Source organism: Vicia villosa, unplaced genomic scaffold (assembly GCF_029867415.1).
Source record: "Vicia villosa cultivar HV-30 ecotype Madison, WI unplaced genomic scaffold, Vvil1.0 ctg.000205F_1_1, whole genome shotgun sequence".
Taxonomy (NCBI): domain Eukaryota; kingdom Viridiplantae; phylum Streptophyta; class Magnoliopsida; order Fabales; family Fabaceae; genus Vicia; species Vicia villosa.
This window is the reverse complement of record NW_026705069.1, coordinates 1,345,992-1,363,601: the sequence shown is the minus strand read 5'-3', so window position 1 is coordinate 1,363,601 and position 17,610 is coordinate 1,345,992. Positions and strand designations below refer to the sequence as shown.

The 17,610-nt window shown below is 34.7% G+C and overlaps 2 protein-coding genes across 2 annotated transcripts; both read right to left on the bottom strand.

Moving 5' to 3' along the window:
• Positions 1-3,829: 3,829 nt before the first annotated feature.
• On the bottom strand, positions 3,830-5,134 carry LOC131625342 (uncharacterized). Its single transcript, XM_058896206.1, has 3 exons — positions 4,986-5,134; positions 4,571-4,870; positions 3,830-3,898 (listed from the first exon to the last, which is right to left on the bottom strand). Exons 1-3 carry the CDS (start codon positions 5,043-5,045, stop codon positions 3,830-3,832), a joined length of 429 nt encoding a protein of 142 aa, XP_058752189.1. The 5' UTR covers positions 5,046-5,134.
• A 3,815-nt stretch (positions 5,135-8,949) lies between these two features.
• LOC131625341 (uncharacterized) lies at positions 8,950-10,071 on the bottom strand. Its single transcript, XM_058896205.1, has 2 exons — positions 9,403-10,071; positions 8,950-9,321 (listed from the first exon to the last, which is right to left on the bottom strand). Exons 1-2 carry the CDS (start codon positions 10,069-10,071, stop codon positions 8,950-8,952), a joined length of 1,041 nt encoding a protein of 346 aa, XP_058752188.1.
• Between the last annotated feature and the right edge of the window lie 7,539 nt (positions 10,072-17,610).

Below are 17,610 nucleotides of genomic sequence, written 5' to 3'. Positions count from 1 at the left end.
AATTAAAACAAAATTATTATAATACATATAATAATTAATATTTAAGCAAATATATTAAAAATTAAACTCCATACAAAATAACAATAATATTTAAAAATAAGTTCAAAATAATTAACACAAATTGTTCCATACAAATTAAAATAAACTTAAATATGTAAATTTAATTATTCCCCCCATCTTGTTCCTCCTCTTCTTCATCAGCTCCTCCATATCCACTAGTTCCTCCAAATCCACCACCACCCATATTTTGTGAAGCAAAAAATTGATCAAACCTTTGTGACCGCTCATTTGCAATTCGCATTGCTTCTTGATACTCTTGTGCCTGCCTCCTCATTTCTTCTTGAAATTCTCTCCTCATTTCTTCCCGTAATTCTCTTTCTCTTCTTTGCATTTCCTCCTGCATCTCTAATTGTTTTTTCTTCATCTCTTCAATTTCCAAATTTCTTGCTGCTACTTGTTGTGTTGCCTCAGTATTTGCCAAGTTTCTCACAGTTTCAAGCATTTCGACGGTTAATATAGGTGGAGTGGATGATCCTTCTCCATCAGCATATCTCATTTTGAAATCTCTACTACGCCGCTTGATATTTTTGGAATACCCTCCAGTACAATACACTCTCCCATTTTTCTTCTTTCCACCTGAAACCTTATACCAAGTCTGAAAACCAATACTGCGGTCAACAGGATACCCTGGTGGTGGTTGGGGTATTTCAGGATGCTCTGACAACTTTATGGCAAGTTCTTTATCAAAATTCTCCTATAAAAAAATTAAATGTTATCATGATTCAAATAAACTATTACATATAAAAGAAATAAAACTATGTACATATAAAAAAAAATAAATAAAATATCTTTGATATAAAAATAACTTACTTGAGTGATTTCTGCGCTCGTCAATAAACTCCCCATTTCTCTTGAGATGAGTCTCCATGTGGAGCTCATTAAGAAGTGGAGTTCTGCCTAATTCTTCACGCTAAATAAGTAAAAAAAATTAATTATACATAATGAAACATTTAAATAATAGTTTAATAAAAACCCCATTACCGAGGGGCTTTACACTTCGCTAATTTGCCAGGGGCTACCCCCCTCGCTAAATGAAAAGTCAAAATTGTACTCTGCAACCTACAGCAATAGGTACCAGCTAGCAGTCTGCAAGGGGGCAGACTGCGTCAGGTATTTTGCTTGGGGATAAACCCCTCGCAAAATGCAGCATTTATTATTTTGCTTGGGGATTAGCCCCTTGCAAAATTTTTATATTTTGAAAAAAAATATAATTTTCAATCGTACATAATAATTTATATATATATATATATATATATAATATATATATATATATATATATATAATTATAATATATATAATAATTTAAATTAAAACAAAATTATTATAATACATATAATAATTAATATTTAAGCAAATATATTAAAAATTAAACTCCATACAAAATAACAATAATATTTAAAAATAAGTTCAAAATAATTAACACAAATTGTTCCATACAAATTAAAATAAACTTAAATATGTAAATTTAATTATTCCCCCCATCTTGTTCCTCCTCTTCTTCATCAGCTCCTCCATATCCACTAGTTCCTCCATATCCACTAGTTCCTCCAAATCCACCACCACCCATATTTTGTGAAGCAAAAAATTGATCAAACCTTTGTGACCGCTCATTTGCAATTCGCATTGCTTCTTGATACTCTTGTGCCTGCCTCCTAATTTCTTCCTGAAATTCTCTCCTCATTTCTTCCCGTAATTCTCTTTCTCTTCTTTGCATTTCCTCCTGCATCTCTAATTGTTTTTTTCTTCATCTCTTCAATTTCCAAATTTCTTGCTGCTACTTGTTGTGCTGCCTCAGTATTTGCCAAGTTTCTCACAGTTTCAAGCATTTCGGCGGTTAATATAGGTGGAGTGGATGATCCTTCTCCATCAGCATATCTCATTTTGAAATCTCTACTACGCCGCTTGATATTTTTGGAATACCCTCCAGTACAATACACTCTCCCATTTTTCTTCTTTCCACCTGAAACCTTATACCAAGTCTGAAAACCAATACTGGGGTCAACAGGATACCCTGGTGGTGGTTGGGGTATTTCAGGATGCTCTGACAACTTTATGGCAAGTTCTTTATCAAAATTCTCCTATAAAAAAATTAAATGTTATCATGATTCAAATAAACTATTACATATAAAAGAAATAAAACTATGTACATATAAAAAAAAATAAATAAAATATCTTTGATATAAAAATAACTTACTTGAGTGATTTCTGCGCTCGTCAATAAACTCCCCATTTCTCTTGAGATGAGTCTCCATGTGGAGCTCATTAAGAAGTGGAGTTCTGCCTAATTCTTCACGCTAAATAAGTAAAAAAAATTAATTATACATAATGAAACATTTAAATAATAGTTTAATAAAAACCCCATTACCGAGGGGCTTTACACTTCGCTAATTTGCCAGGGGCTACCCCCCTCGCTAAATGAAAAGTCAAAATTGTACTCTACAACCTACAGCAATAGGTACCAGCTAGCAGTCTGCAAGGGGGCAGACTGCGTCAGGTATTTTGCTTGGGGATAAACCCCTCGCAAAATGCAGCATTTATTATTTTGCTTGGGGATTAGCCCCTTGCAAAATTTTTATATTTTGAAAAAAAATATAATTTTCAATCGTACATAATAATTTATATATATATATATATATATATATATATAAATAATATATATATATATATATAATTATAATTATAATATATATATAATAATTTAAATTAAAACAAAATTATTATAATACATATAATAATTAATATTTAAGCAAATATATTAAAAATTAAACTCCATACAAAATAACAATAATATTTAAAAATAAGTTCAAAATAATTAACACAAATTGTTCCATACAAATTAAAATAAACTTAAATTTGTAAATTTAATTATTCCCCCCATCTTGTTCCTCCTCTTCTTCATCAGCTCCTCCATATCCACTAGTTCCTCCATATCCACTAGTTCCTCCAAATCCACCACCACCCATATTTTGTGAAGCAAAAAATTGATCAAACCTTTGTGACCGCTCATTTGCAATTCGCATTGCTTCTTGATACTCTTGTGCCTGCCTCCTCATTTCTTCCTGAAATTCTCTCCTCATTTCTTCCCGTAATTCTCTTTCTCTTCTTTGCATTTCCTCCTGCATCTCTAATTGTTTTTTCTTCATCTCTTCAATTTCCAAATTTCTTGCTGCTACTTGTTGTGCTGCCTCAGTATTTGCCAAGTTTCTCACAGTTTCAAGCATTTCGGCGGTTAATATAGGTGGAGTGGATGATCCTTCTCCATCAGCATATCTCATTTTGAAATCTCTACTACGCCGCTTGATATTTTTGGAATACCCTCCAGTACAATACACTCTCTCATTTTTCTTCTTTCCACCAGAAACCTTATACCAAGTCTGAAAACCAATACTGGGGTCAACAGGATACCCTGGTGGTGGTTGGGGTATTTCAGGATGCTCTGACAACTTTATGGCAAGTTCTTTATCAAAATTCTCCTATAAAAAAATTAAATGTTATCATGATTCAAATAAACTATTACATATAAAAGAAATAAAACTTTGTACATATAAAAAAAATAAATAAAATATCTTTGATATAAAAATAACTTACTTGAGTGATTTTTGCACGCTCGTCAATAAACTCTCCTTTTCTCTTGAGATGAGTCTCCATGTGGAGCTCATTAAGAAGTGGAGTTCTGCCTAATTCTTCACACTAAATAAGTAAAAAAAATTAATTATACATAATGAAATATTTAAATAATAGTTTAATAAAAACCCATTACCGAGGGGCTTTACACTTCGCTAATTTGCCAGGGGCTACCCCCCTCGCTAAATGAAAAGTCAAAATTGTACTCTGCAACCTACATCAATAGGTATCAGCTAGCAGTCTGCAAGGGAGCAGACTGCGTCAGGTATTTTGCTTGGGGATAAACCCCTCGCAAATTGCAGCATTTATTATTTTGCTTGGGGACTAGCCCCTCGCAAAATGTTTATATTTTGAAAAAAAATATAATTTTCAATCGTACATAATAATTTATATATATATAATAATTTAAATTAAAATATATATAATAATTTAAATTAAAACAAAATTATTATAATACATATAATAATTAATATTTAAGCAAATATATTAAAAATTAAACTCCATACAAAATAACAATAATATTTAAAAATAAGTTCAAAATAATTAACACAAATTGTTCCATACAAATTAAAATAAACTTAAATATGTAAATTTAATTATTCCCCCCATCTTGTTCCTCCTCTTCTTCATCAGCTCCTCCATATCCACTAGTTCCTCCAAATCCACCACCACCCATATTTTGTGAAGCAAAAAATTGATCAAACCTTTGTGACCGCTCATTTGCAATTCGCATTGCTTCTTGATACTCTTGTGCCTGCCTCCTCATTTCTTCCTGAAATTCTCTCCTCATTTCTTCCCGTAATTCTCTTTCTCTTCTTTGCATTTCCTCCTGCATCTCTAATTGTTTTTTCTTCATCTCTTCAATTTCCAAATTTCTTGCTGCTACTTGTTGTGCTGCATCAGTATTTGCCAAGTTTCTCACAGTTTCAAGCATTTCGACGGTTAATATAGGTGGAGTGGGTGATCCTTCTCCATCAGCATATCTCATTTTGAAATCTCTACTACACCGCTTGATATTTTTGGAATACCCTCCAGTACAATACACTCTCCCATTTTTCTTCTTTCCACCTGAAACCTTATACCAAGTCTGAAAACCAATACTGGGGTCAACAGGATACCCTGGTGGTGGTTGGGGTATTTCAGGATGCTCTGACAACTTTATGGCAAGTTCTTTATCAAAATTCTCCTATAAAAAAATTAAATGTTATCATGATTCAAATAAACTATTACATATAAAAGAAATAAAACTATGTACATATAAAAAAATAAAATAAAATATCTTTGATATAAAAATAACTTACTTGAGTGATTTTTGCGCGCTCGTCAATAAACTCTCCATTTCTCTTGAGATGAGTCTCCATGTGGAGCTCATTAAGAAGTGGAGTTCTGCCTAATTCTTCACGCTAAATAAGTAAAAAAAATTAATTATACATAATGAAACATTTAAATAATAGTTTAATAAAAAATTAATAAATTTATGTACTATCCTTTGCGCAACTTCAGCCACACTAATACTTCCCGCTGCGTAGTTGCAGCCACCAACTTCAGATGCTCTATTTTTCTTTGCCTGCTCAGATATTTCCTTAAACTTATCAGAATTCCAATGATCAATAAGCTTTGGGAATATATCTTCTCCTATCCAACGTGGACGTGTCCCTTTTGCTTCCCATTTAAGTCTAACATTCCTCATGGTAATAGAAAATCGAGCAGCACATTTTGTGTGAAAGTTTTCTTTAATCGTGGCCTCATCTCTAACATCCCAAACACAATGCTCCTACATTGTTGTATGAATTTAAAAATATTAAATAAAGTAGAATCATGAATATCAAAAAAATTAAAAAGGAAATGTCAAAATGAATAAGTAAATTATACCTGAAATGCCTGACACCATTTTTCCTTTTCATCTTCATGTACAGCTCCATAAGACGGCCAGAATTGTGTGTACTTCTCTTTTATAATATTTGTTATGATCGATACTGCCTGATGTGAGGGAACAATTCTAAACAACAAAATCTTGAGTTAGTATTGATTAAATAAAACTCATATTTAAAATATAATAGAAAAACACAAAAACTTACGATCCTGCATCGGGATAAATGATTAGTCTGCCCTCATGATACTTAATTTTTTGAGTCGTATTTTTTTTCAAAATACGCTTCCTCTTCGTTTGCTCCTCAGCACTAGTATCTCCATGAGCGCTGGTATCTCCAGGAGCACTGGTATCTCCAGGAGCACTGGTATCATCCTCTGAAGGGATGGGTAATGGCATGCTTGATCCACCTGTCTCCATATGCATGGGTAATGGCATGCTACCAGATCCACCTGTCCCCATATGCATGGGTAATGGCATGCTAGATCCACCTGTCTCCGTAGGAAAATATGTGGGGTAAGAGTATCCAGGAGGACAAAAAAAAACTGATCCAGGGGGTATGGATAGTAATCCAGTGAAAGATCCAGACATAGGCGGTGTATGATGCATAAGCGGTGTAGGATGCATAGACGGTGTAGGATGCATAGGCGGTGTAGGATGCATAGGCGGTGTAGTAGAGCGTGGAGTAGAGCGTGGCATAGGAACGAACATATCTGAGTTAGGAACCTCCTCTACAATGAATCTAGTGCGACGAGGCTTTTGTTGACCCTTACCTTTTTCATCTTTTTTGGGTGGCATTTTTTCCTGTTACACAAGATAATATTTGAAAGATAATTGCACAAGATAATATTATCAAGTTAATATTACATAAGATGATATTTGAAAGTTAATATTACACAAGATAATATTTGAAATTTAATATTACACAAGATAATATTTAAAAGTTAATATTACACAAGATACTATTACACAAGATAATATGTGAAATACTCAAGATAATATTACATATTCAATTTATTCATCATCATAATCTTCGTTGTCTTCATCGCATCTGATATTATTGTCTTCATACTCTCCTAGCTCTTCATGCTCTTCTTCCATAGGATTTGTTGACAACAAGATACTTGCGTCAACTTGTTGACCATCAACTGCAGTATCACACAAACTTACAATCTCCTCGGTTTCAATTACCTCATTAACAGGTGAAATCTCATCATGTTGGTATGCAACATCTTCCATTAACTCATCAGTCTCAATGTGAGCCATTGGGTTGGACTTGATTACAACACACCATTCTCGTTTCCGTGGGGTAATTGAAGGATAAGGTACATAATAAACTTGCCTAACATTATGTGCCATAATGAAAGGGTCATACTCTTTGTACTTTCTATCTCTTCGAATCTCAACAATGTTATACTTTTTATCAATTTTTGTTCCTCTAGAAGATGGATCATACAAATCACAATAAAATAAGACAACTTTATTTTCCGAGTCCATATAATTATAAACCAACTCGTAAATATGTGTGATAACCCCATAGAATTCGTCCTCACCACCCTCTGTAACTCCTTTTACGACTACACCACTGTTTACGGTTTTCTTCCCTACACTCCATTCCTCAGTGTGAAATTTGTAACCGTTTACAAAATATGTGTGCCATTCATTTACACGTTGACTAGGGCCTTCAGACAAATTTCGCAAATGTATTAAGTCAGGACTTAGTGTAACAATACATGATAATTGTTGCTTAAACCATGTTGGAAAATAGGCATGTGTGTAACCAGTCGATGGTTGTTCGCCTGTGCTTTGATAGTAGTAGGTACCAAATGCCCTATTTCGAAAAGAAAAAAAGGTTAGAGAAGGTAAATCTTAACCAATTAAACATATACACTTAATTTAAAATATACTTACTCAAGATATGGTTTAACTTCAACGTAGTTAATCAGCACATGAACATGAGCAGATTGCATTTCTTTTTGTGAAAGCCAATGCTCACTCTTCTTCCCTGCGGGACGGCCTGGACGACCGAAAACCGATAAGGTAAATTGACTTCTTTCACTGAAGTGAACTTTGTTCCTTATGATTCTTGGAGACAACATCATGTGATTGAAATAATGAGAGCAAAAATGTGATGTTTCGCGATGTATATAATGTGCACAAATTGATCCCTCAACTCGTGCCTTATTTTTAACTGATCGCTTTGAATCACCCATGAATCGTTCAAATGGATACATCCATCTATATTGAACAGGTCCACCTAGAAAAGCTTCATAAGCAAGATGCACAGGGAGATGCTCCATAGAATCAAAGAAACCTGGCGGGAATATTTGCTCCAACTTGCAAAGAATGACAGGAATATTTCGATCCAATTTAATGATGTCGTCTACTCTTAAAGTTGAAGCACAAATGTCTTTAAAAAATTGACTGATCTCAGTAAGTGGATTAAGCACATTCTTGGGCAGTGAACTGAATGCAATTGGAAGTAATCGTTCCATGAAAATATGACAATCGTGACTTTTCATTCCATGCAATTTCCCAGTGTTGGCGTCAGCACATCTTGCCAGGTTAGAAGAATAACCATCAGGCATCCTCAATTCATTTAACCACCGACATATAGCTTTTGCTTCTTGGGGAGTAAGAGTGTAACAAGCCTTGGGTTTTAATAATTTTCCGTTTGGTCGAGGTTTCAATCCAATTCTTTTCGATTATAATAAAGTTCCATGTCTTTCCTAGCCTTCTCATTGTCTTTTGTCTTCTCATTATTCATCACCGTGTTAAGCACATTATCAAAAAAGTTCTTTTCAATATGCATAACATCAAGATTATGACGCAACAAATTATACTTCCAATATGGGAGGTCCCAAAAGATACTTCTTTTTGTCCAATTATGGTCAACCCCATATCCTTTAATTCTACGTGCTTCACCATAGTCTGTGAATTTTGGTAGGTCACAAACATTATTCCATACTTGAGTCGATGACAATCGAGGGGGAGGTAGATCTTTTACTTTTATTCCTTTTCTAAAAGCATCTTTATTCCTTCTAAATTCATGGTTGGTAGGTAAGAACCTACGATGACAGTCAAACCACGAACTTTTCCCACCAAAGTCCAAAGTAAACGCTTTTGTGTGATTCATGCAATGCGGACATCCCATTTTACCATGTGTACCCCATCCAGACAACATGCCATATGCAGGAAAGTCATTAATTGTCCACATCAAAGCCGCTCGCATATTAAAATTTTGTTTACGAGACACATCATAAGTCCACGCTCCCACCCACAGCCTCTTGAGATCATCAATTAAAGGTTGCAAATAAACATCGATTCCCGCCTTTGGACTCGACGGTCCCATAATGATTCATGTCAAAAACATGTAAGGTTTTGTCATGCACATCTCAGGAGGGAGATTGTACGGGGGTAACAATAACTGGCCAACAAGAATCTGCATTTCCTGAAAAATTATAAGGAGTGAAACCATCTGAGCATAATCCAAGTCGGACATTCCTAGGTTCAAGTGCAAATTCAGGATGAACTCTATCAAAGTGTTTCCATGCCTCGCCATCAGATGGATGTCGCATCATGCCTGAACTAATTCTGTTTGTATGGTGCCATGCCATTTGGCTTGCACTGTGCATTGATGCAAACATTCTTTGCAACCTAGGTATTATTGGTAGATAGAACATAGATTTCACTGCAATGCGATTTTGCCTTTGGTCAACTCCTTTACTGCTAACTAAATACCTCGGACTCTCGCAAAACTTACATTCCTCCAATTCCCCATCATTTGTACCAAATTCGTTGTCATAAAACAACATGCAACCTCTAATGCAACAATCAATCTTTTTTACTTCTAATCCCAACTTCGACACCACCCTCTTTGCATCATAATAACTTATAGGCATGTTTTCTTTCACAGGAGTCGCGTCCAAGATCATTCTCGCAAAGAATTCTAAACACTGATCAGGAACATTCCAATTTGACTTCGCAGCCAAAAGTCTCACACACATTGATAGCTTAGAGTCAGAAGACCCCTCAAACAATGGTATATTTATTTCTTTCAACAACTGATAAAACCTTTGAGCTTTCTCATTCGGGAGCTCTTCTCCATCTATGTCTTGTGGTTCATCATACGCCACATTCACCCCTAATGCGTCAGTGAACATCTCCTCGACGAGATTAAATTGCTCTTGGCATTGCATTTGTGATGAACTACTCCCTGGATCAGCTCTATTTATATCTGGTTCTATATGTGTTTGACTACTAGAAGCCTCTCTATTCATCTCCTGCATTGTTTCCCCATTAGATGTCCAAACCCAGTAATTTGGCCTAAAACCCACTCTCTCCAAGTGACGATTCACTTCACTAGGGTCACTAATAATATTTCTGCAACCACACTTTAAACACGGACACCTTACCCCTCCTTCCCTGCGACAACATTCTTGAGCAAACGCAAACGAGAGAAACGCGGCAACTCCTTCCATAAAAAGTGGTTTAAGCCCACGTCGTCCAGGAAACATTCTATCGTACATCCAACTACGATAAAATTGGTAATGTTCCATACTGCACATGTGAATCATGTTTAATTATATTAAATATTTGTCTTTTTCTAAACATATATAAACAATATATATACTTGTTTTTAATCCTAAACATACTTACTTGCTTTTAAAATATTTATATACCGTTTTAATAAATATATTGTTTTTATATACTACTTTTTATTACATACAATAAACTATCATATATATATATATATATATATATATATATATATATATATATATATATATATATATATATATATATATATATATATATATATATATATATATATAAATATAATATAAACTATCAAATATAGTTTTAATTTAAAAAGTACAAAATTGATTTTTTTAACTATCAAATATAATATATTGTTTTTATATACTATTTTTTATTACATACAATAAACTATCAAATATATATATATATATATATATATATATATATATATATATATATATATATATATATGTATATATATTAAATATAATATAAACTATCAAATATAATTTTAATTTTAAAAGTACAAAATTGATTTTTTTAACTATCACATATAATATATTGTTTTTATATACTATTTTTTATTACATACAATAAACTATCAAATATATATATACATATATATATATATATATATATATATATATATATATATATATATATATATATATATATATATATATATATATATATATATATATATATATATATATATATATATATATATATATATATATATATATATATATATGAAGGATAGAAAAACACTTAGAAAGGGGGGGTTTGAATAAGTGTAGTTTTAAAAACTTGAACGATAAAAATAAATTGCACAGTTATTTTTATCCTGGTTCGTTGTTAACTAAACTACTCCAGTCCACCCCCGCGGAGTGATTTACCTCACCTGAGGATTTAATCCACTAATCGCAACAGATTACAATGGTTTTCCACTTAGTCTGCGACTAAGTCTTCTAGAGTATCCTGATCACAACCTGATCACTCCAGGAACAATTGCTTAGACACAAGCTAAGACTTTCTTAGAGTATCCTGACCACCACGTGATCACTCTAATTACAATTGCTTAGACACAAGCTAAGACTTCCTAGAGTATCCTGATCAACACTTGATCGCTCTAGTTCCTTACAAATTAATGTAATCAATTCTAAGAGTATTACAAATGCTTCTGAAAAGCTATAATCACAACAGTGATATTTCTCTTAACGTTTAAGCTTAATCTCACTAATATATTACAACAGCAATGTAGTGAGCTTTGATGAAGATGAAGTTTCTGAGCTTTGAATTTGAACAGCGTTTCAGCAAGTCTTTCAGAATAATTTCGTTCAGAATTCGTAACCTTGCTTCTCATCAGAACTTCATATTTATAGGCGTTTGAGAAGATGACCGTTGAGCGCATTTAATGCTTTGCGTATTCCGTACAGCTTTGCATTTAATGTTTCACGCTTTTGTCAACTACCTCGAGCCTTGTTCACGCTGTGTCTACTGACGTTGCCTTTAATAGCTTCCAACGTTCCTTTTGTCAGTCAGCGTAGCCTGCCACTTGTACTTTCTTCTGATCTGATGTTTGAATAAAATATTTGAATATCATCAGAGTCAAACAGCTTGGTGCATAGCATCTTCTTGTCTTCTGACCTTGAAGTGCTTCTGAGCGTGATACCATGAGAACTTCAGTGCTTCTGCTTCTGATCTCAAGTTCTTCTGATGCTTCCATAGACCCATGTTCTGATTCTGCCTTGACCATCTTCTGATGTCTTGCCAGACCATGTTCTGATGTTGCATGCTGAACCTTCTGAGACAAAGCTTCTGAGCGCTGATTTGTGCATACTCTTTATATATTTCCTGAAAGGGAAATTGCAATGTATTAGAGTACCACATTATCTCACACAAAATTCATATCCTTGTTATCATCAAAACTAAGAATATTGATTAGAACAAATCTTGTTCTAACAATCTCCCCCTTTTTGATGATGACAAAAACATATATAAATGATATGAATTTGCGATCAGAAAGAGCAGACGGCTAAAGACAAATTACACAGCTATAGCATAAGCATGTGAATATGTCTCCCCCTGAGATTAACAATCTCCCCCTGAGATGAATAATCCCCCCCTGAAATAAATACTCGAAGAACTTTAATGATAAAAGACTTCCCTGATTATTTCGGTAGAGACGATCACATAAGCTTCTTGCTTCTGATAATTCATAGCTTCTGACTTCTGCTTCCATTAGACAGCTTCAGAACTTGAATTTCTTTAGATCCCTAGAACTCTCACAGCTTCTGATTCCTGCTTCCATTTAGGACAGCTTTAGAACTTGAATTTCTTTGATCTTCAGAACATTCACAGCTTCTGATTCATGCTTCCATTTAGGACAGCTTCAGAACTTGAATTTCTTTGATCTTCAGAACATTCACAGCTTCTGATTCATGCTTCCATTTAGGACAGCTTCAGAACTTGAGTTTTCTGGATCTTTAGAATATTCACAGCTTCGGATTTCTGCTTCCCTCGGATAGCTTCAGAGCTTTGAATTTCTTCTTACATCACTTCATGCTAGATTGTATCAGAACATTGTTGAATGTACCAGAGCATCATCAGAGCATCTCTACATCCTGAAATGTTACAGAACAAAACTAAACTACAAAAGTCAGCATGAATGAGTTAGAACATAAAATGTGTATCAGAACACAAAATATGTATCAGAGCCATATAAGCCATATAGAATGTATCAGATCCAATAGACAATGTGTTAGAGCAAATAGACAATGATTTGGATCATATTCTATTATCAGAATATCTGAACATTCTTCCTTCTTGCTTCTGATTCTGAAGCTTCCTAGCACTCAACTTGCTTCAAGAATCCAAGAGCTTGATTCATCTTCTTGTTGCTTCTCATGTTGATCTTGAATCTTTGATTCCTGCAACAACACAACTTAAAAACATATGAAGCTTGCAGCTTCTGTTAGTAAATGTGGAGCCTTTTTACTCGGTAACTGATAATATTAATCAGATCATTTATCATATATTTTCTCCCCCTTTTTGTCATAACATCAAAAAGCATAAAAGATTCAGATGTAACGCAAGAGACAAAAGGAAAGAAACATAGATCACTTTTCATTGATTTCAACAAGAAGGATTACAAAAGATGAATGCAGGAAAACAGATGCAACAAGGAAAGAAAACTACAAAGACTTAAAGACTACAACCCTAGCCTAGTCCTAATCTAAAGCAGCATATCATGAATCCCAGCTTGTTCTTGCTCTTGCTTGGTCATCAAATCTTGAAACTCTGCATGCCTGAACAGCCCCCAGAGAAAGAAGTAAATGAATACAAGGGAGGAACTGAGAACAGTTCACCAGGAGAGAGCGTATTCTCAGATGGACTTTCCCTTAACATAGAAGTTAAGTCCTTATGGAACCTAAATTCATCCAATATCTCAAGAAAGTCTTCTTCCTTTGGACAGATGTTGACAACAGCATCAAAGAAGAGGTCTGACTTGAGAAGAACTTGGAATGCCATCCCGAGATATATTTCTCATCCTGTAACCGATTAACCCTTCCATCCGTTCTATTCAAATAGATCATCCACTTTTGAGACTTAGTTTCTTCAACAGGTTTAAAGTTTTGATGAAGGGAACTGGGCGAAAGATTCATGATGAATGCTAGATCGATGAAGAATGAACTAGGGTTTTCGCAAACGATATTCATAGAAAAGTGAGAGAAAGAAAGCGAGAGCACAAAGATTGATTGAAGAATGCAAAGAAATGGAGAAATAAATAGAGGGAATGTGGGGAAGGAAAACGTTCTAGGGAAGGGAAACGTTTGACGGATATGAAAACTAAAAGGACAATAAAAGAGATGATGAATGGCATTTAATGTTATTTGACGTGAGGAGAGATAATAATGACAAAAGACGTGATTTGCACAGTTACCTAAGTAGACGTCTCCTCAACTGCACGCACGCTTGTCCAGAAATAGTGAACACGTGTTTACCATCTGGATAGCCAGTTACAGCTGTTTTGCTTTTAAAGAGATTCTGAATCAACTTAGACAATGAAACGTTAGTAATAACTGAATCACAATTTCTAATTGATTTCAATCAGAACTACTTATAAACAAAAAATCCAATTTCATTTCAGAAGATACTCATACATAAGATCTTCTCATCTTCTCATTCTGGACATAAATCCATACTGATATTCTTCAGAATGAACTTAAACCTATCTTCAGCAAGGGGTTTTGTAAAGATATCAGCCCATTGATGGTCTGTATCCACAAAGTTTAAAGATATGACACCCTTCTGAACATAGTCCCTTATGAAATGATGTTTAATCTCAATATGTTTAGCTTTTGAATGTAAAATAGGATTCTTAGATAAACATATAGCAGAAGTATTATCACAGAAAATAGGAATGTTACTCTCATATATCTGATAATCTTCCAGCTGACTTCTCATCCAGAGCATTTGTGTGCTACAACCAGCAGCAGCAACATATTCTGCTTCTGTTGTTGAGAGGGCAATAGTAGCTTGCTTCTTGCTGTACCAAGAGATCAGATGACTTCCAAGAAATTGACAACTTCCAGAAGTGCTCTTTCTTTCTATTCTATCTCCAGCATAGTCAGCATCACAGAATCCTACTAAGTTGTAATCTTTAGATCTTCTGTAAACTAAACCAACATTAGTAGTACCTTTCAGATACCTTAGAATTCTCTTAACCGCTGTTAAATGAGATTCTCTTGGATCTGATTGGAATCGAGCACACAAACAAACACTAAAGAGAATGTCAGGTCTAGAAGCAGTTAGATATAGAAGAGATCCAATCATACCTCTGTACAACTTCTGATCTACCTTCTTACTTACCTCATCCTTACCCAGTACACATGTTGGATGCATAGGAGTTTTGGCTTCTTTGCTTTCAGAAAGATTAAACTTCTTCAGAAGTTCTTTCACATACTTCGTTTGATGAACATAGGTTCCATCGGAAGTTTGGTTGATTTGAATCCCAAGGAAGTACTTGAGTTCTCCCATCATGCTCATTTCAAATTCAGCCTGCATAGACTCAGCAAACTCCTTTCCAAGTGTAGCATTAGATGTTCCAAAGATAATATCATCAACATATATTTGACAAATTAAAATATCCTTTTTAAATGTTTTACAAAAGAGAGTAGTGTCCACTTTTCCTCTAGTGAAACCATTTTCCAGAAGGAAAGAACTCAAACGTTCATACCAAGCTCTGGGAGCTTGTTTCAATCCGTATAATGATTTCTTTAATTTAAAAACATGATTTGGAGACATGGAGTCTTCAAAACCAGGAGGTTGGTGAACATAAACTTCTTCATCTATATAACCATTTAAGAAGGCACTCTTAACATCCATCTGATAAAGAGTGATGTTGTGTTGAGTGGCAAAAGAAATTAATAGACGAATAGATTCTAACCTGGCCACTGGTGCAAAGGTTTCTGTGTAGTCAATTCCTTCTTGCTGACTATAACCTTGAGCAACCAGTCTGGCTTTGTTTCTTACCACTTCACCTTTCTCACTTAGCTTGTTTCTGAAAACCCACTTAGTACCGATGATGTTAAATCCTTTTGGTCTAGGAACCAAGTCCTATACATCATTCCTTGTAAACTGATTTAGTTCTTCTTGCATGGCAATTATCCAGTCTGGATCTTCTAGAGCTTGATCAACAGAAGTTGGCTCGATCAAAGAAACAAGACCTAATTGACATTCTGCATTGTTCTTAAGGAATGCCCTTGTTCTGATGGGATCATCTTTCTTTCCAAGGATCACATCTTCTGAATGAGCTGAAGCAAGTCTAGGTGATCTTCTGATAGTTGGTTCTTCAGAAATTCTCAGATTCTCTAAAGATGCAGCAACTTGATCTTCTGATTCATTGCTTCTGAGACTGCCAGCTTTTGCAGCTTTGCTTCTTGGTTCTACTGCTTCCAATATATCAATATCAAAATCTGCAAAATTCTCAAACTGCTTTGGTTTTTCAAGACCAAGCTTATCATCAAACCTGATATTGATTGTTTCTTCTACAATCAACGTTTCAGTATTGTATACTCTGTAGCCTTTAGAGCGTTCAGAATATCCAAGAAGGAAACACTTTTGTGCTTTAGAATCAAACTTACCAAGATGATCTTTAGTATTCAGAATAAAACATACACATCCAAAAGGATGGAAATATGAAATGTTGGGCTTTCTGTTCTTCCACAATTCATAAGGAGTCTTATTTAGAATAGGTCTGATAGAGATTCTATTCTGAATATAGCATGCAGTGTTAATTGCTTCTGCCCAGAAATGCTTAGCCATATTGGTTTCATTGATCATGGTTCTGGCCATTTCTTGTAGAGTCCTATTCTTTCGCTCTACAACTCCATTTTGCTGTGGAGTTCTAGGACAAGAGAAATCATGGGCAATACCATTTTCTTTGAAGAACTCCTCAAAGAATCTGTTCTCAAATTCGCCACCATGATCACTTCTGACCTTTATGATTTTACACTCTTTCTCAGATTGAATCTGAGTGCAGAATTCAAAGAACACTGAATGAGACTCATCCTTGTGTTTCAAGAACTTTACCCATGTCCAGCGGCTATAATCATCAACGATGACTAATCCATATTTCTTCCCTCTGACAGATGCTGTTTTGACTGGGCCAAATAGATCAATGTGCAAGAGTTCTAACGGCCTTGAGGTAGAAACAACATTCTTAGACTTGAATGCAGGTCTGGAGAACTTGCCCTTCTGACATGCTTCACAAAGAGCATCTGATTTGAATTTCAGATTTGGGAGTCCTCTGACTAGATATAGTTTGTTAATTTGAGAAATCTTTCTCAAACTAGCATGACCTAATCTTCTGTGCCAGACCCATTGCTCTTCAAAAACAGACATAAGACAAGTCACCTTCTGCTTCTCAAGATCAGAAAGATCAATCTTATAAATGTTGTTCTTCCTCTTGCCTGTAAATAGGATTGAGCCATCCTTCTGACTTACAGCCTTGCAAGACTTTTGATTGAAGATTATATCATAACCATTGTCACTTAATTGACTTATGGACAATAAGTTATGCGTTAATCCTTCTACAAGAAGTACATTAGTTATGGAAGGAGAGTTACCAAGACTTATGGTTCCAGAGCCAATGATTTTGCCCTTCTGATCTCCTCCAAACTTGACTTCTCCACCTGGTTTAAGCACCAGGTCTTGGAATGTAGATCTTCTTCCCGTCATGTGTCGCGAGCACCCAGAGTCCAGGTACCATGACATTTTGCTTTTTGTCCTCTTTTCCGCCAAGGATATCTGCAATAGGAATAATCTTTTCCTTAGGTACCCACAATTTCTTGGGTCCTTTCTTGTTAGTTCTCCTCAAGTTCTGATTGAACTTGGGTTTAGCAAAATATTTAACAGGAGGAACAACATGATATTTCTTATTCTGAGTTCCATGATATTTCTTAGGTTGTGTCACATGCTTCTTGGTGTGTGTTATGTGAAAACTTTGTGCA